Below are 25,120 nucleotides of genomic sequence, written 5' to 3'. Positions count from 1 at the left end.
TAATAGAATTTGTAGTTGGGCACAGGGCCACTGTATCAGTCAAGGTCCTGGTAGGTGACAGAAACCATACTAGTTGCTCACACAAGGAATATACAATGTAAAGTTGTAATCTAGTAGGAAGTGGTTAACCACTAAAACGGGTAAAGAGAACTCTAATGGATCCAGAAGTAGCACATGTGACAAACAGCCACCAAAGGACAGAGGGACAGTGGACAAAATAAACATTACAAGGAGCACCCCACCCCCAAGGCTGTTTGATGATGGTGTTGCTGCCACAGGAACACACAACCTACTGGTCATGGGGAAATCTGCCAGAGAGTGTGGGCTGCAGCTACAGCTAGTCTTCATAATTGGGGCGCTGTTGGTGGAAGTGTGTGTAGGCCAGGCCTGGTCTGTGGAAGCAACTCTCCATGTGTGCCACTGTCTGAGTGTGCAGCCAGAGCTGGTCTCCCATTATGAATAGTTATAATGAGAAACAGAGGGAATGTATTCTTGTTAGACTTTAGTCATGTGGCAACAACTAGCTGTGAGGTGGGCAGTGAGAGAACAATGTGGGCAACTTCCAATCATGTCATTGAAAGAGAGAATGTGCCCTCTCCTTTCCCACTTCCTGCTGGCTGGATTGTGGATGTGACAGTGGGAGTCAGAGCAGCCCTCTCAGACCATGAGGTGAAAGCTTAGTGGTGAAGATGTCAGAGCAACATGATAGAAGGAGCCTTGGTTCCTGATGATTCCAGAGCCGCCTTTCCAGTCCTGGACTTCTCATCTGGACTTTCATGGGACTGAGCAACCAGCCTCTAACTAAGCCTCTATTGGTTCTGCTACAGTGGCCAAGGCTGTATCCTGACCAACATAGACCTAAACCTTATATACCAAAGAACAAAATTACAGGTGAACTAAAGACCAAAATTGAAAAACAAGGCCATGAAAATTTAAACCTCCAGAATAATAATGGAAGAATATCTTTATATTCTCCATTGTATAAGGAATGATTCCTTAGGAAAATCATAAAAAGGAAAAAGATTGACAAATATGACTATATTTAGACTAAAATTGTTTTTTCACAAAAATCATCAAAAATAAAGAAATAGTAAGCAATATGGTGAGACATGATTCTTTGCAAGTGACTCCAACAATTGTGTATCAATGGTCAAAACAAGGCACTAAGGTCTGTGCTATTACTGTCTGCATGTTGCCAAACAGGTGAGGGAGCACAGAGAGGTCAGGTAATTTGCCTGAGGTCACAGCCCTAGTAAATAGTAGGAGTGAGCCATCATGAAGCAGAGGCCACATACTACACTATGCTGCCCTTGATTGATTTCTAAATAAACTAGAAAGAGGGAAGATAGGCTGGGAGAAGACATTTGTAATGTATAAAGCAGATAATGGATTTTTATCTGGAATATGTAAGGAGCTCATAAATTAAAGAGAAAGACAATGCAATAGGCAAGTGGACAAAAAAAAAATACAAGCAGGCAGTTATAGAAGGGGAAATCCAGATTCCAAATGGTGGAAATTTTTTTAAAAAGGGATCATATTTACCTGTCTTCCAGAAAATAGAAGTGGAGAGAACACTTCCCAACTTGTTTTATGAAGCCAGTATGACTCTGATACCCAAACCATTGACTGTACAAAAAAGGAAAAAAAGACCAATATCTCTTATGAGCTTAGACACAAAATTCCTCAACAAAATAGCAATAGATTTAACACAACAATGTGTAAACATTTTTATACACCCTAACTAAGTGTGAATTATTCCAGGTATTCAAGGCTGGTTGGAAAATAATTTCAATCTCTGAAAACCAATTAATCTGATCACCACTAACAGGCTAAGAAAGAAAAATGATACATCAACAGATGCAGAAGAGAGTTTTACAGTGAAGGTGTGCAGGGAAATGGGGGAGGTTTTACCAGACGTGTAGGATGCAGGGACAAGGTGGCAAAAGAGAGACCAGGACATCAAAATGGGTAAGAAGAGAATAGGAGTGATGGAGTCAAAGGATGGAAGACCTACAGTATTTGGAGAATTATTTGAGTGGAGGTAATAAGGTAAGTGACAAGGTTCAGGACACAACTACCCAAGGGGAAGTGAGCATAAGGTGGAGAGTATGATCATTGGATCTGAGAAACCAGTTTGACTCCTTATTTCCTGGTGTGTAGGAGAGAGCCTTTGTTGCTCATTGACTTCTTTTATGGGGTGGACAGTAAAGGGGGAACCAGGGAGTTTCTCCCACAGTCCTCTACTGCTCTGTGTGGCACAAGCCAAGCTACCCATTAACTGAGGCCACTGAGCATAATGCTGGGTGCCAGATAAAGGTGCCACGGCAACTTCTGGGTGAAGTCTCAATGTGGACAGTCTTGTCACAAACTGCGGAATGTCAAAGTAGCCCAATAACCTGGTGGAAAGGGTGCTGAGGGGGTTGTGGACCTGTCAAGAATCTTGTCAGTTACAAGATGTAGGAAGAAGGGGAACTCCAGCTTGTAAGTAACCTTTCACTCATCCTAGAACAGTTTTGAAAGGGAGGCAAGGCTCCACTAGGTCCCTAGGCGGTGGCCACCAAAACCAAGTCTCCAACAGTGCCTTGAGTGGCTGGGAGACGCCTCACCTGCCTCATCAATCAGAAGCAGGTGGGTGACTGGTGGAGAGCTAGGAGGGGGACATGAAAATAGTGGGAGTGGAGACAAGGATATTTCAGAGGTGGTTCCAGGAGACAGAAGTCAAGAAGCAGGTAGAGTTAGGTAGGGAAGGGAGAAGCAAGAAAGCTGGTCAGTGCTGTGGGCAACTGGGTAAGGGCAGGGGGTAAGTTGAGCTGAGAGTCTCCTTGGAGACAAACGCTAAGGAGGCATGCACTCTCAGGTTTGTGAAAAACTGACCCTACAACAAGGGCTCAGACTTCCTAGGGATTTTCTGAGACCCTTGACTCAGAATCGTCCCTCTAAGGCTTGGAGGGCTAGGGTATTTATTTAACTCCCAACTCTTGTCCTCATTGGTTGAAGGTCATCCTCAAGGATGTTACCATCTCCCCTTCCTTCTGCACTTCTGGCCTGTGTGGAGAAAATCCCAGTGGCTTTGGAGGAAGCCTCAAGACAGAAAAACTGCACAGCTAGGTTTGAAGTCAGAGAAGGCAAGGAACGTGGTGTGTGGTACCAACGGTACTGCGACGGGGTCAAAATAGTTTGACCCAAGCGTGACCTTCCAGAGTGGGTTTTGGAGGCACCACCCACTGCCCTGACTGTGAGTCAACAGGCTGTGCATGCCCTGGGCTGGACCCTGCGTGCAGTCAGGTGCTGCTTTGCACGCAAAGCAATTTAGTCACCCACCACCTCTGTACTCAGTGCAGGAGGGGCTGTGCATGTGTGAGGCCCCCCAGGCCGTGTGACAGGGTGGGTTCTCTAAGCTTCTCCCCTGTCAACTTTCCACTTTCTTCAGACAGAGCATCTTTATCTCCTCCTTGGTGGATGTGAAGGCACAGGAGTCTTTATTCTCACTGTACAGACAAGAGAAGCTGTTCACGCAAGTTGTGCCATGTGAATGGCAGAAGGCCTGGAATCCAACTGGAACCTTCTTCCTGCTCATCCAGTGCTTGGCCCTGAGCCCTGCACTGCTTACCCGATGACTGGGTGTTTCTGTGCGGATCATTTGCAGACATCTTCAGTGACCCGTCAGTTCAGAGGCTCCCCATTCGAGCTACGAAAAGCGTCATCACTCAGCAGGCACACACACATGCCTTTATATTGCTTTATAATATGATTAAATCTGTAAGCAGGAGCAGCCACATTTCTAATAATAATTAACTTAGTTCTGGTCAGGAAAAAAATGAGTCCTCTTCATGCACACCCTTTAGAATTTATCTCCGCACAATAAGTCATATCAACCAAGTCTGTTATTGTCAGTTCTCTTGTCAGAGCCGGTGTTTTAATGAGTCAACAGTTGACATGAACTTTCTCGGTCCAGCTGTGATGCCCATAGGCAGATCCTGTCTTTCTCTGCCTGAACTCACTTGGAGGATGATTCATCTGGGGCTCCTGAAGAGAATACATTTCAAATGCTTGTCCACCACAGGGACTGGACTGTAGGAGTGATTTTCCAGGGACAGAGTGTATTGCTAATGTTTGGGTCCTGCTGAGCATTATTTTAAGAAGAAGGACGTTGAACTTTTACCAGAGATGAAGACAAGAGCTATCACTCTAGTCCTGTGTTGTCAAGGTCCCATCTGAGCAGACTTAGTGACTGTAATAAATTGATTTGGAAGATTCAAAATCCATAGTTCAGTTCCCCATTTGGCCTCCTACGCTCTCTGCACCTAACTTTGGCTTCAACATAATTCATCACTGTGGCCAGAGGGACCTTCGTGAGACAAAAGCCCAACCCCTAACTTGATGCTGCCCAGCCACTTCTTCCTTCGGGTCACAGTGCCTCAACTTTTCCAGGGTGTGAGGTGGGAAGAGGTAGTTGACTGTAGTCTTGTTGGAGCTATCAGTCAAAATGTCCTTCCATTCCCTCTCTGGAACTGGGCCAATCAGGTGCTTTCTTCTTGGGATTTGAATCCCAACTGGACACCTTCAGGAAAAAAGGCTGGAACTAATTGGTCCTGGCCCCTGACTGTCTATCAGTGCCCACTGCCCAGAAACCTACCAGCCTTGACTGCTGTCCTTACTGGTTGTTGGGCATTTACTTCATTCTGGGCTTCCCCATAGCCTTCCAGCGATTTCATTTTACATGGAATTGGTGTCTGTTGCTTGCAACAAAATAACTCTGACATAGAATTGATACCTGGAGATCCGCATTACTGCTGACAGACCTTCAAGTGTGGCATTGGCCAAGCTGGGATGGGATGGGACACTGAGACTCTGCCATCCCCAGATCTGAACCCGGAAATTCCTGTTATACTTTTAGCTGTGGCCTGTTGTAGCTGGAGACTCAGACCACCTGCCCCTTGTAGAAGAAGTTTAAGGGCCTTGGTAGAAAATCTCTGGGATTTGGAAAGGTGTGGGCTCCTTCTTGCAGCTTAGTGAAGGCATACAAAGAAAAACAAGCTACCTAAAGTGGCCCATATGAAAGCAGAGAGGAAGGTCTTTTCTGTCTATGGCCAGAAACCCACGATCTTACAGTCTTATACCTTAGAGAATGAAAAAAAGAAACTTCTGTCCCAAGCTAATATTGGTGGAGAAAGGTTGGGGAGGTTGGGGTGGGGGTTGACTCAAGTCAGCTTTGCACACCTCTTCCAAGTTCTGCCTTCAGAGTCAGCACACTGGTAGCTTGACATGGGCCATGGTGGGAGCTTTATACCAAATAAATAAGAAAACACTACAAATCAGGGTGTTTTTTTTTCCTCCTGAAGAGCTCATTATTAAGGGTTTACCAGCATACCACTGATTGGAAACACAGAGATGGAGGTAACAGTGGGAGCTGGGAGAAGCTCTCCCCACTTACCCCAAGGATCCTGTCCCTGCACTCCCCGTGGGGTAAAGGAAACATGACTCCAGTTTGAAGAGCTGTCTAGGGGGATACAGACTGGGACAGGGGCCTGAGCTGCTCCTCAACTCCCAACAATGTCTGTGTGCCTTGGCTGGCTGAGGCCAGGATGCAGGCCGTCCAGCCAGGGCTGGGGTGGTGAGGGCAGGATGTGTACTAAAAGGCAGTAATAGCCAGCCCCAGGCCTACAGTGAAGGTATGGTCCCTCAGTCTATGGGTACGACCCAACAGGACCTCCGGAGCTGGTAAATGAAAGAGGTAGAAATCATAGAAGCGTTTTAAGGGAGTTGTATTGCCAGAGAAACTTCAGTCTAGGCAAATGATGGCTCATGACTGTTCAAACCTGAAGACAACTTCCAGGGCCCACTGATGCCAACAGGAAGTGCAATAAGCTGTCCATTCCTCAGAAAGAATCTCTCCCCCATGCTCCTGCTCGTGAGGGAGGGGGACGGTGGATGAGGAATTCTCCCGGAAGCCAGACCACCAAATCCCTCTGCTGTCAGGGCAAGGAGTACATACTTGGGGGTGTACTGGAGATTGCTACTTCTGGATTGGTTTCTCCTGTTCTAAACAGGGGTTCTTATTGAAGCTAATATGCTCCTCCTACATTATTGTGTATCAGATGGCTAACCTTTGGGTACTGTGCCATGAGGAGGCAGCTCCGGACTGATCAAGCAGAAAGCATTTCATACATCTGACAAATATTGTGAATTTACTTTGACCCTGTTCCAGGTCCGGGGGACTTGTCTGTGAGTAAAGTAGGTAGAGGTCTTGCCCTCACAGAGTTTATGTCATAGATGGGAAAACAGACAGCGAGCAAGTACAGATATGACATCTCAGAGGGTGATGAGTTCTGTGGATGTGGCTGGTGATTGGACAGGTTGGTCAGGGAAGAACTGAAGAATGTGCACTGGGGCAAGAGCGTGCCTGGTGTGTTTAGGGAACAGCCGGAGGGACAATGTGGCTGAAGCAAAGAAAGCAGGTGGCGATGAGGTCAGAGAGGACTGAGGACTGGATTGTGTAAAAGCATTATAATGACAGCTACCCCAAGTTCATAGGAGCTATGGATGGATTTTGAGCTCTGGAAGCTCTTTGAGGAGAATGGATGTTAGGGACAAGAATAGAAATGGAGGACCAGTTGGAAAGCTATTGAAGCAATACTTGTGAAAGATGATGGTTATTTGGGTAAAGCTGATAGTAGTTAAGGTGGTAAGAAGTGGTCAAACTCTGGATGTATTCTGAGTAGAGTTGACAGAATTTGTGGGTCTGCTATTCACATATTCTTGACTTGCAGCTGGATGCAACAATTGGACAAGGCTCTGGATGTTTTCTTTGGAAAGAGGGGAATGTGGTTTTATGTGGATTGCTACATTGTGTTAGGAAGGTATCTGAGATTGCACAGGAACGTGTGTTGGTATTTGGGGTAGATAGGTAAGGGGTAGACTGTGTGGGTGCCCATTGTTTTAGCCTGTTCACCACCCAGTCCGTCTTCTTATGATAACAGGACTTTTCTACTTGGGAACTGTGCTCAGTTCAGCTTGTGGCTCCCAGGGAGCACATGACCCAGGAATGGCTACAATGTTTGCTTAGGGAAAGGGAATATGGTATATGATCTGGGCCAATGGCATGCCTTTCTGGGCACTTTTGATGGAATCACTGAGAAAGAGCCAAGTTTCCCTTCAGATCACAGATATGAAGGACTTACAGAGTAATCTTGCCACCACATGGAGAGAGCTGCTTGAGAATGGAGTCAGTGCAGAGGAAAGCCGAACCAGGAGGCAGAGAGGTGATATCCTGATGGCATCATTTAGGCTTCCGAATCCAGCTAAGTTTGATCCAGCTGCATCTCCAGGCTTTCTGTTTAGTAGACAAAAATATTTTCTTTCCTTTTCCCCATAGATTAACTTGGGTTGGATTTCTATCATTTGCAACCTGGGCTGAGATTTAGTCAGTATTCACTTTGTGTTCACAGGTACAACAAAATATTTCTGTTCTGATGGGTAAATAGCTGCTACCTCAAGTGCTTCCCCTCCCCTGCCCCAGCTCTCCTGGTCCCGCCTTTGGGACCTCCTGCTAGACCTCCCCATGATCCAACACCTGGAGGGTTAGTACTAGTATAGCAGGTGCCCCCCAAACTCCAGAAGTTTGTGGTAGCCATACAGTCAGTCCTGGTGTATGCCCTGTGCCAGGCAGGTTATTAACATTTTAACATCACCCATGATACCATCCAAGAGAATTGAGAGGGACCCAAAGCTTGTCCCCTTTGAGATGTCCTGCCTACACCCTACTCCTCTGCCAAGCTCGCTTCACAAAAGTGTGGGTCCATTTCCTCAAACTCTTCGCCGGCTTACATGTGTCCTTTGTCTTCTGCAGGTGCTGTTCGTTTTCTATTACCCACTGGCGAACCTCTCCTGCTCCTCTTATAACTCAGCTCTGATAATCCAAGTCCAAGCTAGAAATGCCTGGATTCAGAAGTTCAGACAGTGACTACTTCTGTGAAGGGGATGGAGAATCTAATCTGAGCCACAAAAAAAGTTCTAATTGTGGGATATAACACACGCAGAAAAGCGCATTAGACATGTTTGTGTAGTTATAAAGGCAACGCTACTACTGAGTAATTAGAACACTGCCAAAGATCCAGCCACAAACACTGCCTCCTGCTGTCCTGCTGGTGGTAACCTCTACCCCAACTTTTATGGGACCTCGTGTGTCTCTGAGCAGTGTAAAATTAAAAAACATTTAATTTTATGTGTTTTGGGACTTTATACAATCCTATAGTATGGAGAGTCTTGCATCTGGCTTCTTTCATTCAATATGATCCCTCTAAGAATCATCTGTAGACTTGTATAAGGCTGTATCTCATCCATTCTCATTACTGCATCAATTTATGCTTAAAAAAATACACCATAATTTATTAATTTATTCTACTGCTGATGGACATTAGGTTGTTTCTCACTGGGCTCCATTATGGACAGTGTTGTAGGAAATCTTCTTGTCCATGTCTCCCTGAGCATGGATGGGTACATGGGTTTCTCTAGGTTTCATACCCAAGAAAAGAAAACCTGAGTCGTGGGTATATGCGTTTTCAACTTTCCTTGTAAAGTTAAACTCTCCTCCAAAATTGTGCCAATTTAGACTCCTCAGCAGTGTAGTTACCATTGCTCTACATCTTTGCCAACACTTGATATTTATTAAACTCTAAATATCTAAAGCTTTGCAGATCTCATAGATGTGTAGAGGTATTTCACTGTAGTTTTAATTTGCATTTCCCAGATTGCTAATTAGGCTGTGCACCCTTTCAGGTGTCTACTGGTTACCGGTTTCTTCTTTCGGGAAGTGTCTCTGCAGATCACTTGCCACTTTTTTGTCCTGTGTTTGTCCACTTTGTATTGATTTGTAGAAGTTAGTAAAAATCTCTGAATATTAGACTTTTGTTGGATGTAAGTGCTTTAAATATCTTCGTCCACTCCATAGGTTGTCTTTTCATCCTTTACGTGTTTGAACAGACAGACGTTCTACATTTTAATGTAGTCAAATTTGTAAGTATTTCTTTATTCCATGGTCATATAGACATGTTCCTCTATTACCTTCTAAAAGCTTTACAGATTTGCCTTTCCCATGTAGGTACACCTGAAACTGATTTTTAAGTACATTTTTAGGTAGAGGTCCAATTTTTGTTTCTCTCTTACAAGGACACAATTATCCTAGCACCGTCTATAGGAAGATAATCTTTCCTCACTGCTATGCAATGACATCTTTGTCATATGTTAAGTGTCCATATATGATTTTCTGTTTCCTTTTGGTATTGATTCTCAGCTAAGTCATATGATGGTCTGAAAACATGCCATGTTCTTTGAATCCCTTGGAAACTTTTTGAATCTTATTCTGTGGTCATTAGAATTAATGGACTATTTTTGTAAATGTTCCCTAAGTTCTCGAAAAGAACATGTATTTTGCAGCTGTTTGATTAATATTTACCTGGTATCTCTTTCTCTCCTTCCATTTTTACCCTTTTGGTAAACTTAGGTTTTAGATGTGTCTCTGTATAACATCATATATTTGAATTTGCTTTATTCTGCCTAACAATCTTTGTTTGTTTTTTGGAGTATTTAGTCTATTTACATTTAATGTATTATTGATATATTTGTGTTCAAATATACTACATTACTTTGTCTTTTCTACATATTCTGTATTTCTTTTTTATCCCCTTTCTTAACTTACTTTTTTGATTATCTAATTATTTCTTAGAATATTCCCCCTGTCCTCTTTTGGAAATTATGTACTCTGTTTCTGGTGGGTTAATGACAATTCTTGTAATTAAGTCATGCATTCTTAACTTGCCAAAGTACATTAAAAATAAAAACTTTTACTTTCTTCACAGGTAAAAACAAAATTTTAGAGCCCTTACCCTATTTACATCCTTCCAACTTACATATTATTGCTGTTGGATATTCATCTAGCATTTCTACTGTTTTCAATGGCAGGTGTGATTCAAATAACCTAGCTTGTCACTACTGAAAATTTTGGAATTGCTTTCTTTTTCTTTAACCTTCATCCAGTGTTTAGCTCCAGGATGAAGCTGTCTTCTTGATTTTCCATCACATCACTAGCACTTGGGAAACTGACACCATTTTTGTCTTAAGGCAATTACTTTAGCACACCAAGGCTCAGTCTACATCTTCCCATCTGTGCTGGTTGAATGTCCCTGAAAGTTCTTGGCCATCTATGTCTGTGTGTTACACCGTTTAATGGATAAAAAGTCAGGGTAGTGTTTATGGTGGAGGTATATGTTAAAGAACTTGCAGGTTTCAGGTATTTACACCATCAACACCAGTGTTCTGTCTCTTCTCTCCCTTTGGTGCTAAGGTACACTCACATATTCTGGGCCATAGAGTCCACTGCCACCTCCTGTGGGTGAGGTTGAGAAGGCAGCTCTGGCTCTCCATCTGACATGGACCACTCAGATTTGTGCCTCTACAAGTCTAGTTCCTGCCTTGTAATTGGACCATCAGGTGGACTTTGGAACTAGATCTAGTGAAATTTTCAAGGGCTCACCGAGCGTTGTATTGGAGACATTTCTGAAAACGCTGTGTAATACAAGATGCATATAATACATCGCTTTTCCAATGGTTCCCATTATAATTTGGGAAATGCATCTGTGTGGGGAAAGATGTGGGATATGTTAGCTTCCTGGGGCTGCTGCAAAAAAATACCACAAACTGGGTGGCTTAAAGTAACAGAAATTCATTTTCTAACAGTTCTGCAGGCCAGAGTTATGACATCAGTGCTGGTGGTCACCAGCAGTCCTTGGCTTGAAGCTGCACTAGTCCAGTTTCTGCTCTGCCTTCACACAGCTGTCTTCGATCTCTCTCTCTTTCTCTCTCCCTGTGTGTCTCTTTTTTTGCTCATATTTTAAAGACAACAGACATTGAATTAGGGCCCACTTTAATCCAATATGATTACATCTTAATTTGATCACATCTGCAAAGACCCTATATCCAAATAAGGTCACACCCACAGGTACCACAGGTTAGGACCTCAACCTATCTTTTGAGGGGAGCCAATTCAGCTCACAACCTGGGGCAAAAAAAAAAATGTAACAAGAGTATCTTTGAGAAAAATATCACCTCCTTAATAAAACTAGTCTGACAGTTGGGTACATTGAATTTGTCCACACGTAAAATTAAACCAGCCCCTGAGCTCTCTGTTCACCCAGCTGTTGTGTAAATGCTTTGGGGTAGCATCCTCTCAGGTGGCATTTCATCAGCTGCATGAGATTTAGATGCTTCAGAAGTGGCAGTCAACGTGTGTACTCCTGATTCATCGGTACTAGGGAAGAAAAGCCTTTTTTGCTAACCTCATCTTTTAGATACAAACCAGACATCTGGAGGACATCTGACATGTACCGATACACAGAGACTGTGCCTTCAGTTATCCCATCGCTGTCTTGTTAACCTCCATCTGTGGGTGCTGGCAAACCCCACCAAACAGCTGGAAAGCCTCTTTGGCCTATGATGGGCTAACAGTGACAGAGAAAGGAGAACATGGCCCCAGGAAGTCTGCATCCATGAGACACATGAGGTGGACCAGCCTCTAGGCGTTGTAATTATATAAATGGTAAATCTCAGGAAGTGATTGAATATATGCCAGTGAATTGACCTGATTCTTGTCACTGAGGCCAGGAATGTTCCAAGATCCAATAGAAGATCATGGCTGTCCTTCAGATCCTGTTTTACGATGACACACGAATTTTTTGCTTTCCTTCATCTAAAGACCTGCCACATGCCTTTGGCCTGAATATTGTCCTCTGACAACCTTTACTCCCTTCACTACAAAAATCCAATGACTATTTTAGGGCTCAACTCCCATTATCTTTTGTGCTTAGAGCACTTCCTGTCATGTAGTAGATACTTAATGACATTTGTAGAATAAATTAAAGAAAATACTGACCGTACCTTTTATCTCCAAGATTATCTTTCTCAAAATGTTTGTTTTGTTTTCTTTTCTTTGGATCATGAAGACCTGGCCCAGGGGAATATGACAGCCTTCCTCCTTGGAGTCTGACTGTGAGATGTGATCAGGCCCTGGAATGTATCGGAGGCTGCCTCTTAAGCTACACAGCAGAAAGATCTGCCCATTGCAGCTTCAGAAGAGAGTGTCTTTCTCATCTGAATTGGGACAGGGCACCACTGGGTTCTACAAGAGATGTAAGGGCTAGAGAGAGTGTCCATTCTGTCCCCCACCTCCCACCAGTTTTACAAGTGGGAAAAACGAGGTTCAGAGGGGAAAGAGATTGGCCCAGGTCAGCTGTGCAATCAGTGAAGGATTTAGGATTCGAATGAGCTCCCAGGACAGGGCTTCTTCCTGCCCCACTCAGCCTCGGGCTCCAACTGCAAAAATGTCAGGAACCCTGAAAGTGAAGAAGTGACTTATGACACATGTCAGTATCAGATAATTTAAAAGATATAACATTGGTCTTGATATATCTTTAAAAATATTAATTTTAATGGATATCTCAAAGGCTTTTCATGACACAGATCACAGGTATTTCCCTGGGCCAGAGCAATTGTCTGGCAGCTCTCAACATGCAGTCATGCAAAATCCTAAATAATATTGCCAATCTCTATGTGGCATTTCACAGAGGGCTACCTTGGACCTTCAGCACTTGCCCTATATCTTTGGAAGTTCTGGTCCTGAGGAGTCTGTCTCAATAAATGTAAGCGCTGGTCACAATCAAGGACCATGGACATTTTCTGGGAAATAAAGGAGCCTATCACCTGATACTGGAACTCTAAAGGGAAGTCCTGGTGGAGATGCTCTTGACTCCTGGCTCCTGTTGGTATGTGGGGGCTTCTCCAAAGGTGGGCACCAACTACATTCCCTGCCCAGTTCTGACACTGTGACCAAGCATGGGTATGCATTGATGCGGTGGTAGCTGGGTGCCACCTATAGTGGGAAAGAGTTATCACAGAGCAGGAGGTCACATCAGAACTGGTGTGTGCATGCTGGCATGTCCCCTAGGGCCCAGGGGCAGTTGCTTCCTTTCTGGTAGCTTCATCTTCATTCTGCATTGGGTTACATATACTCATGTTGACTTGATCACTAAGGCCTCTAGTGACACTGTCATAGGATGGTGGGAAAGATGTGACAGAGGCAGTTTCGGGTTTGTCTGGGAGCACATCTGCCATGAATGCAACAAAGTCTTCATCTGGCTGTGACACAGCCTCCTCCTCAGCCCTGGGCACAGCTGGGGGGTTGGCGATTGTCTCGGAGCGGTGCAGCACATAGTTCCGATAGGCCTTCTGGATGACAGTGGCTGAAATGTCTTCTTGCTTCCACCGGAGGGTGGTTGCTATTGGTTCATAAGATGCTTTTGAAAGATTGGTTGCCATAAACTTCTCTTCAATATTCGCCTTCAGAGAATCCAACTCCCCAGATTCTCCCAGAACATTCTTGGTGAAGGCAAAAAGGATGTCCAGACAGTGGATCTTATCTCCAGGGACCAAGGGCAGGTCCATCTGGATTAATATATTCTGATTGGGTTTTGGGATTCTCAGGGGGCCAGAGAGGGTGTCAGCAAAGTCTGGGAGGGCAGAAAAGGCAATGAACTGGGTGGCCTCCGGGTCGAACTTCTCCCAGGTCTCGTAGAACATGTCGAAGTCGTCCTCACTCAGGGGCTCGGTGCTCTCCTCTGTGGCCACGCTGAAGTTCTCCAGAATCACTGCGATGTACATGTTGACCACGATGAGGAAGGAGATGATGATGTAGGTGGTGAAGAAGAGGATGCCCACAGCCGGGCTCCCACAGTCCCCACGGGAGCCGTTGCTGTTGGGCAGGTTGGGGTCGCAGTAGGGTGGCCCGGTGTTGAGGATGGGGCTGAGGAGACCATCCCAGCCCGCCGAAGTGGTGATCTGGAAGAGGCACAGCATGCTGTTGGCGAAGGTCTGGAAGTTGAACATGTCGTCGATGCCAGCTTCCCACTTGACGTAAGCGAAGCTGGCCATGCCAAAGATGGAGTAGATGAACATGACCAGGAAGAGCAGCAAGCCAATGTTGAAGAGGGCCGGCAGGGACATCATGAGGGCGAAGAGCAGCGTGCGGATCCCCTTAGCCCCTCGGATCAGCCGGAGGATGCGGCCGATGCGGGCCAGGCGGATGACTCGGAAGAGCGTTGGGGAGAAGAACTTTTCAAGTGATGTAAGAATTGCGGAAAACACCAGGCCTTAAAGGGGGGAAATGGTCTAATTAGTACTTGTAGCCATGCACCCTGACAAAGCTGGCTGAGCTCACACTCCCCGATCTCTGCTCTGTAGAGACCTCTGCATGAGCATGTGTATTCAGGGGCACTGGGTGCTCTGAGCCTGGCACACAGCTGGCACATTTTAAGGGCTCAGGAAGTATTCACCGCATAAATCCCTTCTCTCACAAGTCTGACCCTGCCTACCTTGTCCTTATCTTTCCCTCCACCCAGAATATCTTCTTCCTTAATGTCGTTGGCTGAAACTCTATCTCTGCAGCCTAGTTCAGCTGGGAGTGATTGCACCATAGTCCACATGCACACAGACCCCGTTCTTCCCAAGAATTCAGGCTGCGGGTTGTGTCTTCCCCTCCCCCAGTCCTGTGCTGTGTGAAGGCCAGGACCCCCTACGATTCATCCCCCTGTCCCCTACTGGGAAGACTGACTCAGTTCCTGACACATGGTCCTGTGGATAATTGTACAGAGCCTGATATTAATTATAATGGGGCCTGAGGAGTTGGGCAACTTGCTGACAGCTACAGCAGAATGCCTTTGAATGGCCAGCTGTCTGCAGAATGGCTTTTATTTGTTTCTTCCACTTCCTGCTGTGTCTGAGCTCCATGCTAGGGCCGGAGATGGGCTTTATAGGGTCAGTTATGGCTTCCCACCCCAACTACGAACCAAGGTGGAAAGAGGAAGAATGAATGTCTATGTGATAACTAACTTGAAGATTTGTGAAGCTTGATCTTGGGGACCTGTGGGATCCCTTTGGGACTGCCAGAGATTGGGCAAGGTCCTTGGGTCAGACGGGATTCAGAGCCTCTCAGGACAAATGGCGAGGGGTGTGGTGGCCAGTCTCCCTCCCTGCTGGGGTTTCCTTGACCCTCTTCCCCTGCTTGCCTGTGGTCATCTGAAGGTGAGTGTTCGCAGTATTGTGTAGGAAAGAGGAAGGAAGTGGGAAGAGACTTGGGAAAGAAATATAATTTTGGATTTTAAAATCTTTATGAAAGCCCCTCTTTTAAAGTCTGGTTTAACTGGGACATTTTTCATAGTATGAGGTACTTATGCATCTATACAGTCTACTAAGATTCAGTCAGCCAACTGGTCTACTTCCTCTTCATGGTGGAATCAGTCTTCAGACTTGTAATGATTACTCGGTACATGTCTTGCTGGTGGGAAGGAGGACGGGTGGGGGAAACAGAAGGACGGCTAGGCAGGTCCTTCCACTTGCCTCCCGGCTGTCTCTGCAAGTGCTCTCTGCCCTGTGGTTGGTGTTCCTGTGGGTCATGGGAATTGTGGTTAAAGTGTCCCCATCACACATGGAAAACTTTGAGTGTGTTTCATTTCTACAGTACTGATATGGGAAGTCACATCAGCAAGCTCCTTTCCCTAATCTAAAATTCAATGGTCTTTAGAGTCTCTCACTTGAGAAAGGCAAACGAGCAAACAAAACAGACCTCTCACAAAAAACAGCAGCAATAGGAAAATGAAACAAAGCAAAAGCAGAAATAAATTTAAAATCCCCCCGCCCCACCCCGCAAACAAATAAACACAACCCAAGGCTGTTTCAGCACCAGAGCAGGGAGATTGATTAAATGCTGCCAAGTTGTATTTAGATGCTATTAGCTCTTGACGGTAGATCAATGGAAAATTAAATCTATAGCTAAGCCTTGACCTGAAAAGCATGCAGGCCATGACATAACAGATCGAGATGTATTTATAATGGAAAGTAAAGCTGGTGTGCTGGGATTTGGACTTTATAAGGCCTAACTTCAGCTAACCCACAGAAGGCCAGAGAGAGTCTCTTGGTTGTTGGTGGGAGGCAGCTAGTTTATTAGAAGAATATGAACAAGGTCTAAATTTGGCTCCGCCCATTGCAAATGGTGTGACCTTGCATAACTTTCTTAATCTCTGAGGCTCAATTTTGAATGTATAAAATGAGGTTTTAAATGTATAAAGTGTATAACACTCCTTTGCAGGGCTGCTGGGAAGATCTGTGGAGCTCGGCCCAGTGCTCAGAGCTCTGCGAGCACTCAGGTGTGGCGGCTCCATTCCCCGCTTGAGCCTCTGATGGTCAGTGTTCTCTGAACACCACTGACCCTGAACACTGGGCCTGCCATTCCCAACACCCAGACTAGGCCATAATAGCATCAATCTCCTGGCTTTCCTACCCCTCCTATTCCCTAAGTGGACAGTCACATAGAGATTTAATTCCACCCTTGACTCAAGAGTGTCCTTTGAGCACTCTCCTCCCAGTCTTGCCTCCCTCTCTGGCAACCGCCTCCCTTTCCAGAAAGTATTCATGACTCATCTCACATCACAGCCCTCACTCTTTGCTTTGAAGAACGGAAAGATAAGGCCCACTGGAAACTCTGCCATCTTATGCTCTTGGGAGGAGTTCAGCCCCCAAAGTTCTTTCTGGCAATGGGCTGTGCACATAGTAGGGGCCTGGAACACTCCATGACAGCATTTCACTGAAAGGCCCACAGGCATTTTAAATCTGCTCTTGGTGGCCAGCAAATACTAGGCTCCTCTAACATATAACATGTGTCAACAAAGTTTCTTGGTTGCCCCCTTGGTTTTGAAGGAGCAGCCAAAGCGCCCCGAGCAGAGGCCGGGCTTCCCCGCCACGCGCGACGCTCACTTACTCCCGATGGAGAGGGCCACCACGATGAAGTCAAACACGTTCCAGCCGCTGGTGAAGTAGTAATGCCGCAGGGCGAACATCTTCATGACACACTCGCCCGTGAAGACAGCCACAAAGAACTGGTTGATTGCGCTGAGGATTCTTGCCTTCTCTTCGCCCTGCTCGTCCGTCTCCACCATCATGGTGACCATGTTGAGGCAGATGAGGACCGTGATGCTGATGTCAAAAGCCCGTCTGGTCACAATGTCAAACACGAAGCCCTGGTACTTGTTCTGAGAAAACAACAGATGGTCCCTCAGGGCTTTAAATTGAGGCATCTGGAGAGGCTGTGTTCTCCACAGATGGCTTTTTAAAGTTGGTTTGTTTTGTCTCCCTCACACTCCACATCCAAGTAGAACCCCTGTCCTGCCCTTATTCCTCCCACAATCTTTCTCTGCTCTGATTCTACATTGTTGCCGCAGCTCGAGACCCCATGGCCTTTCCGGGCTCCTCAAAGTCACCCGGGGGTTTGTCCTTGGCCACACCCTTCCCTCCATGCACAGAGCCCTGCCAGCCTTGAGTGATCCGGCTTTCTCGAGCCCACTTCCTCTGGGCAGTTCCCCTTAACCACATCACACAACATTGCTCCACCTCCCTTTTGGGTTCCCACAGCCCCTACAGCTCTAGCATTTCACCTACGTCCCTCTTCTTCTCTACTAGACAATGAGCGATTTGAGGATGGGGCTGTGTCTTACTTTGTGTTCCTGAAGGCCATGTGCACAACAAGAGTTCAAGAAGTGCAAATTTACTGACTTGAGGGTAAAGTCAAGTGCAGTGCAACTTATTCCTGAAAGTGTCTCTCCATGCCTGGGCTGTGCAGGTGGCCAAGCAGATGTGGGTGCAGTGCATGGGGTCAGGTCTTGGTCGTTGGCATTCTTGGAGGGAGCAGAATTGCCTGGACAACCAAGAGATTGTTTCTACTTGGATATTTTCATGGTGTTTTGACAAGTCCCTAGCAAGCCCTCCAGTCTTGCCCATGGTGTTAACCTCTTACTGGTCTGGCGTCCTTTATCTCCACCCCACTGTCTCTCCTCACCTTCTCCCACACTCTTCTCTCGAGCTCTGTGGAGCTTACCTGCCTGGGTCTATAAACATCTCCTCCTATGCAATGGCTACTCTTTCTCCTGGACCCTGCATACCCTGGGTTAGTGGGCAGCTGTGAGGCCTTCTCATTCCCTACTGTCACCTCCAGTCCTTTTCACCTCCTGTGTCTTGCAAAACCATTCCTCCTTTGAAGCTTGTGTCATCCAGTTAAGCCCACCTTCAGCCCTTCATCACTGCTGCCACTTACCAATATCCTAGTCCCTCTGCTTCATTACTGATGAGTGAGGTTCTCAACCACACTTGGCTACTCTTGGCTATTATCTCTCAGTGCCTTACAAAATTCCTAATGACCTAATTTTTCTTAACTTAAAGAAAAATCCTGAACTCGCATCTCCCTCCAGCTACCACCTTACGTCTGTCCCTACTTCCACAGGTAAATTTTCTGAGTTGTGTGCAATCACTGTTTCCCACTTAGCCCTCAACTGTCTCCAACATAGCCTTTGTCCCCATCCTGCCTCTGAAGTGGTTCTTGTTAAGATCACTAATGACCTCCAAGGTGCTAAACCCAAGGGCATGTGTTGGCATTGCTTGCCACCCTTCCCCTGGGCCTCTCCTGTCTTGGCTCCCATCAGTTCCACTTCCCTGATTCTCCTGCCTTTCTGGCTGCTCTTTTTTTGAGTCTTCTCTACTCAGCCTACAGCTGTTAGAATTCCTCAAGCCTCAGTCCCAGATACCTGTGCTTTTCCCCCAACCCAGTCTTTCTAGGCACCCTCACCAGCCTGTGAATTGACAGCTGTGGGATTTTGCTAACTATTTTCCTGTGTCACTGGACTGTGACCTGTGTTCAGGCATGAACTGCAATCTGGCTCACTACTCCATCCCCAGTGTCTCCATAGTGCCTGGCATGCAGCAGATGCTCAATTAATTGGTGAATGAATGGATGGCAGAATGGACAGCTCTGAATCACCCACACCTCAAATAAGGTAATAAGGCCACTCTCCTAGGCCTGATTACATTTAATTGTGTAGAGCAGTGCTTACTCAGTGTGACCACATGCAGGGCTCGCATGAGTGGTTGTGAAGAAGAGAGGAACCTGTCAAGAGTCTTGCCAGGGAGCTCCCAGGAATTGCAAGCAGGCAGAGGGGAGTGGGGCTGTGCAGAGGCCGGCTCCTGCTTTCTGCTTCATGGTGAGGATGGGTAGCTATGCTGTGGGGTTAGACAAAGAATCAGACCCAAGTGGGCCTGGCTCCGGGCAGAACTGCTGGCTTGGAGGGGATTGCTGGGCCACTAAGAGTTTCCACTGTATCACTGAAAGTGGTGGAAAAAAAAGAGGTCCATTCTTGGCCACATGACTTATAATTAAACAGTGGCAATATTACTAAGTTCTGGGCATGGAGTTTGCCCTGGGTATTCAGATGCTGGGGAGGGGAGCAGATTGATGGCGGCTCTTGGCTTAGCCTGCAGGCAGGCATCACTCCTTTGTAGCCCTCAGTGTCCTCAGGTGATAAAGTTGGTGGCTGATGATGTGGTATTCCAGAGCCATAATATTACGTGCCTATGAAGTAAAGTATGTGAAACCTGCTATTAGTGATTTTTCTATAGCAGGGGATGTTATAGAATAAAATTTCCCAGTCTGTGGAAGCCTTAGTCTATGCATGGGCATAAGACGTGGAATGTGGGCTTCACCAGCAGTGAGGAGCAGTAAGCATGGGGAGTGCTGGAGGGTCCCCTGTCATGCAGGATGGCCCTCCATGAAATGGCACCTATGCACCTTCGGGCAGAACTGCTGTGCTGACGCTCAGCTTATCTGTTGGGTTCAACCTGTTGGGACTCCTAAGGGGGGAAGCTGGGCATTCCTATGCCGAGAATCTGGTGCAAAGGAAGCTGGACCCAGCAAGGGGAGTCTTAGGTGGGAGTGGGAATTTCTCTTTTTGCATGGGTTTCTTTCTTGGCTCTGGACTTTCTGGAAGGCAAAGAAGCAGGCCTGTCCCTTGCCAAGATGTTGCCTTCCATGTGGATGCTGGCTGAGAGCTAGGATGGGCGGTGGCTTATAGGCCCTGGAGGACAGCCATATCCAGTTGCCATTTGGGCCCTGCTCTTCTAGCTTCCCTTTTAGCACCCCAAACCTCTTGTTTAAATGTTCCAGCCTTGCCTCAGCTAGGAAAGAATGTGTTCTATGCTTGGACCAGAATATTAAAGAGAGAGCCATGTTCCCCCACTAAGGCTACCATAGTGCTGGTAGTTAATTAGTAATATACCCCTGTCCCATCCAAAGGGGTGGTGAGTCTCAGGAACACAGCTGGGCTGTGAGGTCTCACATCCTTATCCATGCAGAGGACTTCCCCAGTGCCAGCCTTGGAGGGTCTTGGTTGTGGCTTAATTAAGAGAAATGGTGGTTTTAGTGTAGGTCTTCTTGCCCAGCCATTGACTTTTACTCCTACTGTGTGCCTGGAATTCCCACATTAGGTTCCTAGCTTTGTATTAAGATAGAGTCCTCTCCAGGGTCCCTTTTGACAGGCAGTTCGCCCTGTTCCAGAGAAATTGTCTTCCTTGAGAGGAGGAAGCTCTGGGGGCCTGTGGGGTTGGCTGAGGAGAGGGGCGAAGCTGAGTGGTTATGGAGAGAGCAAACAGCATGCTGGGAAAGGCACCAAAATCTGTCATGATTGTGCCAAGAGTTGCCTAGCACCGAACAACTTGGTGTCTGGTTCAAATGTGGATTCAACATCCATCCAGCCACTAGTAAAGGCCACAGAGACTCAGCAGGTTGGTCCTCAGAGAGGAAGAGCTTCCTTTTCCTATAGCTCCTGACTTGACTCTGATTGGCTGGCTCAGCGGCTCACCTACAGCTTTTAGTCTTGAGTCTATTTCTGCGCCGTGGGCTGGTTGACAGAGGGACACTCCCTGAGGCTTAAGGACTTTTTCTCAGACTCACTTGACTTCAGTTATCTTGATATTATGGGCAGTTTGGAAGGAAACCTCTGTCCCTCCAGAAGTCTGGACATCCTTCACTCCCCATTGTAATGCTTTTGATCAGAACTGAGACTAGTAATACATTTATGATCACCATTTCCACATAAAGTTCATCACAGGTCATAACATTTTTTTTTATCCTGTAAATGGTTTCAAGACTCTGTGCTCATGAAGTTTTTAGTAACTTACACAAACCCCATGACTTGATTTAGAAATCCTAATGCCTTGGCCAACAGAACCTATGTTTACTTCTTCTTGAGAAAGGTTGTTTCTTTGTTGAAGGTCCTCTTTGTGTGGGGAACTCTACCTGTAGTCTTGCCATGATGCTTCATCTCAACCACAGACAGGTCATGTACAGGGATGCAGTCTGAAGTGGCTCAGCTGTCCGTTTCCAAAAGAGCTATGCTCCTGCTTGCAAACCTGCTCATCCACTCCCAGGAGGGACCAACCTGGGACTGATGTTTTCCATTTCCCAGCAGAGGGCTGAGAAGAACGTAGGTGATATCATGTACTGTTCGGTTGCTGCATTTAACGGGGGGGGATAAAAGGGCATGTCTCTTGGGGCCTTTGTGAATAAAGGAATCAAAGTGGAGCATGGCTCTAGAAGCATGGCATTCTCAGTTTGGGGCAAGAGAGTGGCAATTTTAGGTTCTTATTATGCTATCTGATCATGACCATGACTGGGCCCAGGGTCCCAGAGGGGTCAGGTCTGGGCTGTTTCCTCTCTACCTGTGGGCATGGGGTGGAATGCAGGGTGAGGGTGGAGATCCATTAAAGCCCGATCATGATGCACAGCCACACAGATGTTTCATCTCAGGGCTCTAACCACCTTACTGTCATTTAGCCCAGTGTGCCCACAGTCCTGGGCTTGAGCCCTCACCCTGCTGGGGAACTCAGCAGCTCCCTAAACATGTCTTTCTGGAGTGCGTGTAGGAAACACGGTCACTCCAAAGACCAGAGCTGCTTCTTCTAGACTTCTTATTCCCTGGGCTGGGAACTTTCATTACCTCATCCCCAAACCCAGCCTAGATGCCCTCCTCCACAGAGCACTGGCCGGACCCCACCCAGCACAGGACAGGCTGGCAGCATGGATTTCCAGACATGCTGGGCTAGAGGAAGTGCTGGCTCACCAGGGGCCGCGGGATGGGCTTCTGCGGCTTCTTGGAGCCCAGCTTCTTCATGGCGTTGTAGTACTTTTTCTGCTCTTCTGTCATGAAGATATCCTGGCCCCCTAAGTGCAGAGGGACAATATATGCACCACCATCATTAAAGTGACAGCAAACCCCAGGGATGTGGAAATCAGAGAATCTCAGCCCTCTCCCCTCTCTGCAGAGCAACATGCCAAGGCCGGGAGCAAGAAGTGTCCTGCACACCTGTGACACAGGAGGGACTGAGCCCAGCTCTGACTCCCAGCCTGGTCTCAGGAACAAAGCCTGTTTCTCTGCCTCAGGAACCGGGAGATGCTGCCTGACAGCGGGCAGGGAGGGTGTGAGAGCAGAACCCAAGGAGAAGATATGTATCAGTTCAATTCTGGGCTTTGAATCCAGCCCACTTGTTCCAGGCCAAATTTATTAGGCTTCTAGAATCCCTGATTCTGCCAGGAGCAAGAGCTTCCCTCAGAGCTCTCTGGAGCAAAGCCCTGGACCCAGCACCCACACTCCACTCAGCAGAGGAAGAGCTAAGGGCAGTCACTGCCTTACGTGAGGTCTGCAGAGGACTGTGACTGCCTCCCTAAATGCCTTGACAGTTGGACCACCCTTTGCTGCTCTGCTCAGTGCCAGGACCCCACTGAGGGAACGTTCCTCTCTGAGCCTTGGGCTGTCTTTAAGGACCTTCTGGATCACCTTCTCTCAAGTCCTCACATCTTGCTTCCTGACATAAGGGGAAAGCCTCACATTTCATTAGCATGCGTGTGTGAATCTGTCACTGCCAATGCTGGGGAAATAGGGTGAGATCTGTGGGCTTTGATAGGAGATTTCAGGACATTTGTGGACATAGAGGGCTTCCTGGGAGAAACATCTTGTGGGGATGGAGGCAGGGGCAGAAGGCTGGCAGGCAGTAAGTGGGGTCACACTGTAAAGTCTGGCCAAGGGGGGGCAGCAGAGACAGCTTCTTGCCCCTGCATGATCACTGGCTTATCTCACTGTCACTTAACACGGCAGCTCCCTATCTAGGCCTCAGTGTCCCCATCTGTAAAATGGGAGAAGGGATTGCTTAGATGGTTTCAAAGTCCTCTAGGGCACCTGTGACGCTGCTCAGCACTTCACAGGTGTCTCTGTCGGGCAGAGAAGGGCTGCCCACTTCTCACACCCAGGGCTCTGGCCAACAGTTTCCTGCTGGTGGGACACCTGTGCCATTGGACACATACCCTAAGTGGTAATAGTAACACTGTTGTTCCAGGGCTTACTGTGTGCCCCACCTAAACCAGGGGCTTCCTCTGCAGGGTTTTACCTGCCTCTCATCAGAATCTGGGAGTAGGATTATCAGCCCCACTGAATGGATGAGAAAACTGAGGCTCAGAGAGGTTTAGCAAATGGCCAGCATGAGCCATCCAGCAGGTGGTTGAGTGGGGAATGCGAGCCCAGACTCCTATGATGCCAAAACCACGCTGTGCTCTCACTGCCATGTTATGGCTTACCCATATGACTCCTTTTCTCCCAGGGCTCAAACGGGGTCCTATCTACCTCCAAAAGTCAGCCCTGTGGAGGCAAGGGTCTTTCCCCCATCCCAAGGAAGGCTGGGGTTCTGTCAACACTGGGGCTCTGGCCCTTCTGGAGGGTCCTGACTCAGGGCTTGGGGTCAGGGCCCCACACAGAGGCAGCAAGTGGTGGAGACCTTTATTTTCCTGCTGATTTTTCTCAAGGGTCACCTGGGGCACAGCCAAAACACCGGGCTCCAGCTGGAAACACCACATAGCTATGGGTGGGGGTGGGAGCCCAGGCAGGGCTCCGGACCCCAGATGGGAGGGAGGGCTGCCGTCAGGGGGCAAAGGTCCGTGTTGATGTTAAAGGCCAAAACTGGGCTCCGGGTCAGGCCTGAGGGCTGCAAGGAGTGCTGGCTGTGGTCATGAGGCCGGGATGGAAAGTCTAAGATTCATCACTGTTGCAGGAACACCTGAGCCCCACTTATCTTTCTTTTCTGTTGATTGAAGTTGTCAATTATGACCCCGACGAAGAGATTGAGTGTGAAGAAGCCGCCGAAAATGATGAAGATGACAAAGTACAAGTACATGTACAAGTTCTCCTCCCACTTGGGCTGCAAGTTCACCTGTGAAGGCAAGGTGACCAGGGGGTGTCTCTGTGTGCGTTCACCCCAGAGGGATCCCGAGACAAGGCCCTGGGAGCAGGTGGTTTATTTGGGAGGTGATCCCAGGAAGCAGGAATGAGGGTCGGTGGGGAGGCCAGGATGGGGTGCCGCGAGGCAGGCCATCACTGTGGGCTGCTGGAGCTCCATCCACTGGACCCTGTAACGAGCCATGTGGCACCTCAGAACTGTTCCTCCAGGGGACTGTGAGGTGGTGCATTGATCTACAGGCTCCCAGAAGTGATCTATGAGGGCTGCCCTGGGGACCTTCACCCCCCACCATTGGGAGGGGCTGCCAGCAGGCTGGGGGGCATAGAGGAGAGTCAAACGCTAGAGAGACAATCGGAGAGCAGTTCCTACAGACTCAGAGGTGGGCTGAGGGCATGGCGGCAAGGGCATTGGCAGTGTGTCCACCATGGGAGGCACCCATCTGCCCCACTTGGCTGCCAGGGTGGCACCTGAATTGCCCTGTCCTGCCATCGGATGCTCCTTTGTCCTAGCTCCCATCCTGCCTGCCTCTGCCCAGGGTGCCCTCCCACAGGTCTGAGGATATCTGATTTTTCCTCACTGATGAGCAGAGGAATTGGTTAAAAAGCCTGGGGAGTGTGCGTGGAAGAGGGATGGGTGAGGCTGGCTTAAATGTCCAGCAGAGGCCCAGCTGGGTGCTGCTCCAGGGAGGGACATGCCAGGAAGCTGGGCGAATGACCTTTCTGGGGCCAAGGCCACACAGCCACTTCAGGTGGCCTGGCAGATCTCAGGTGAAGGCAGCAGGCCCAGTGGGCAGACTCACATCTCGGGAATCCACCGCCGCATACATGATGTCCATCCAGCCTTTAAAGGTTGCCTGGAAAGAAGCAGAGGCCACTCGGTGTCTGCCCTCTGCCTACTCTGGGCTCTGTACTGA

The 25,120-nt window shown here is 47.6% G+C and overlaps 1 protein-coding gene across 3 annotated transcripts in view; it reads right to left on the bottom strand.

Annotated features, from left to right (window-relative positions):
• Positions 1–12,937: 12,937 nt before the first annotated feature.
• Positions 12,938–25,120, bottom strand: part of SCN10A (sodium voltage-gated channel alpha subunit 10) — an 84,267-nt gene continuing 72,084 nt past the window's right edge. For all 3 annotated transcript variants that reach the window (XM_036921660.2, XM_036921661.2, XM_036921662.2), the window contains 5 exons: positions 25,007–25,060; positions 24,043–24,180; positions 22,044–22,148; positions 16,862–17,132; positions 12,938–14,198 (listed from right to left, as the gene is read on the bottom strand). In XM_036921660.2, coding sequence (XP_036777555.2) covers positions 12,994–14,198; positions 16,862–17,132; positions 22,044–22,148; positions 24,043–24,180; positions 25,007–25,060 — 1,773 coding nt within the window. In that variant the 3' untranslated portion in view covers positions 12,938–12,993. The remainder of the gene's footprint in view (positions 14,199–16,861; positions 17,133–22,043; positions 22,149–24,042; positions 24,181–25,006; positions 25,061–25,120) is intronic.

The sequence above is a fragment of the Manis pentadactyla genome, chromosome 14, assembly GCF_030020395.1.
Source record: "Manis pentadactyla isolate mManPen7 chromosome 14, mManPen7.hap1, whole genome shotgun sequence".
NCBI lineage: Eukaryota > Metazoa > Chordata > Mammalia > Pholidota > Manidae > Manis > Manis pentadactyla.
Note: the sequence above shows the minus strand (reverse complement) of the source record. Positions and strands in the feature narration are given on the sequence as shown.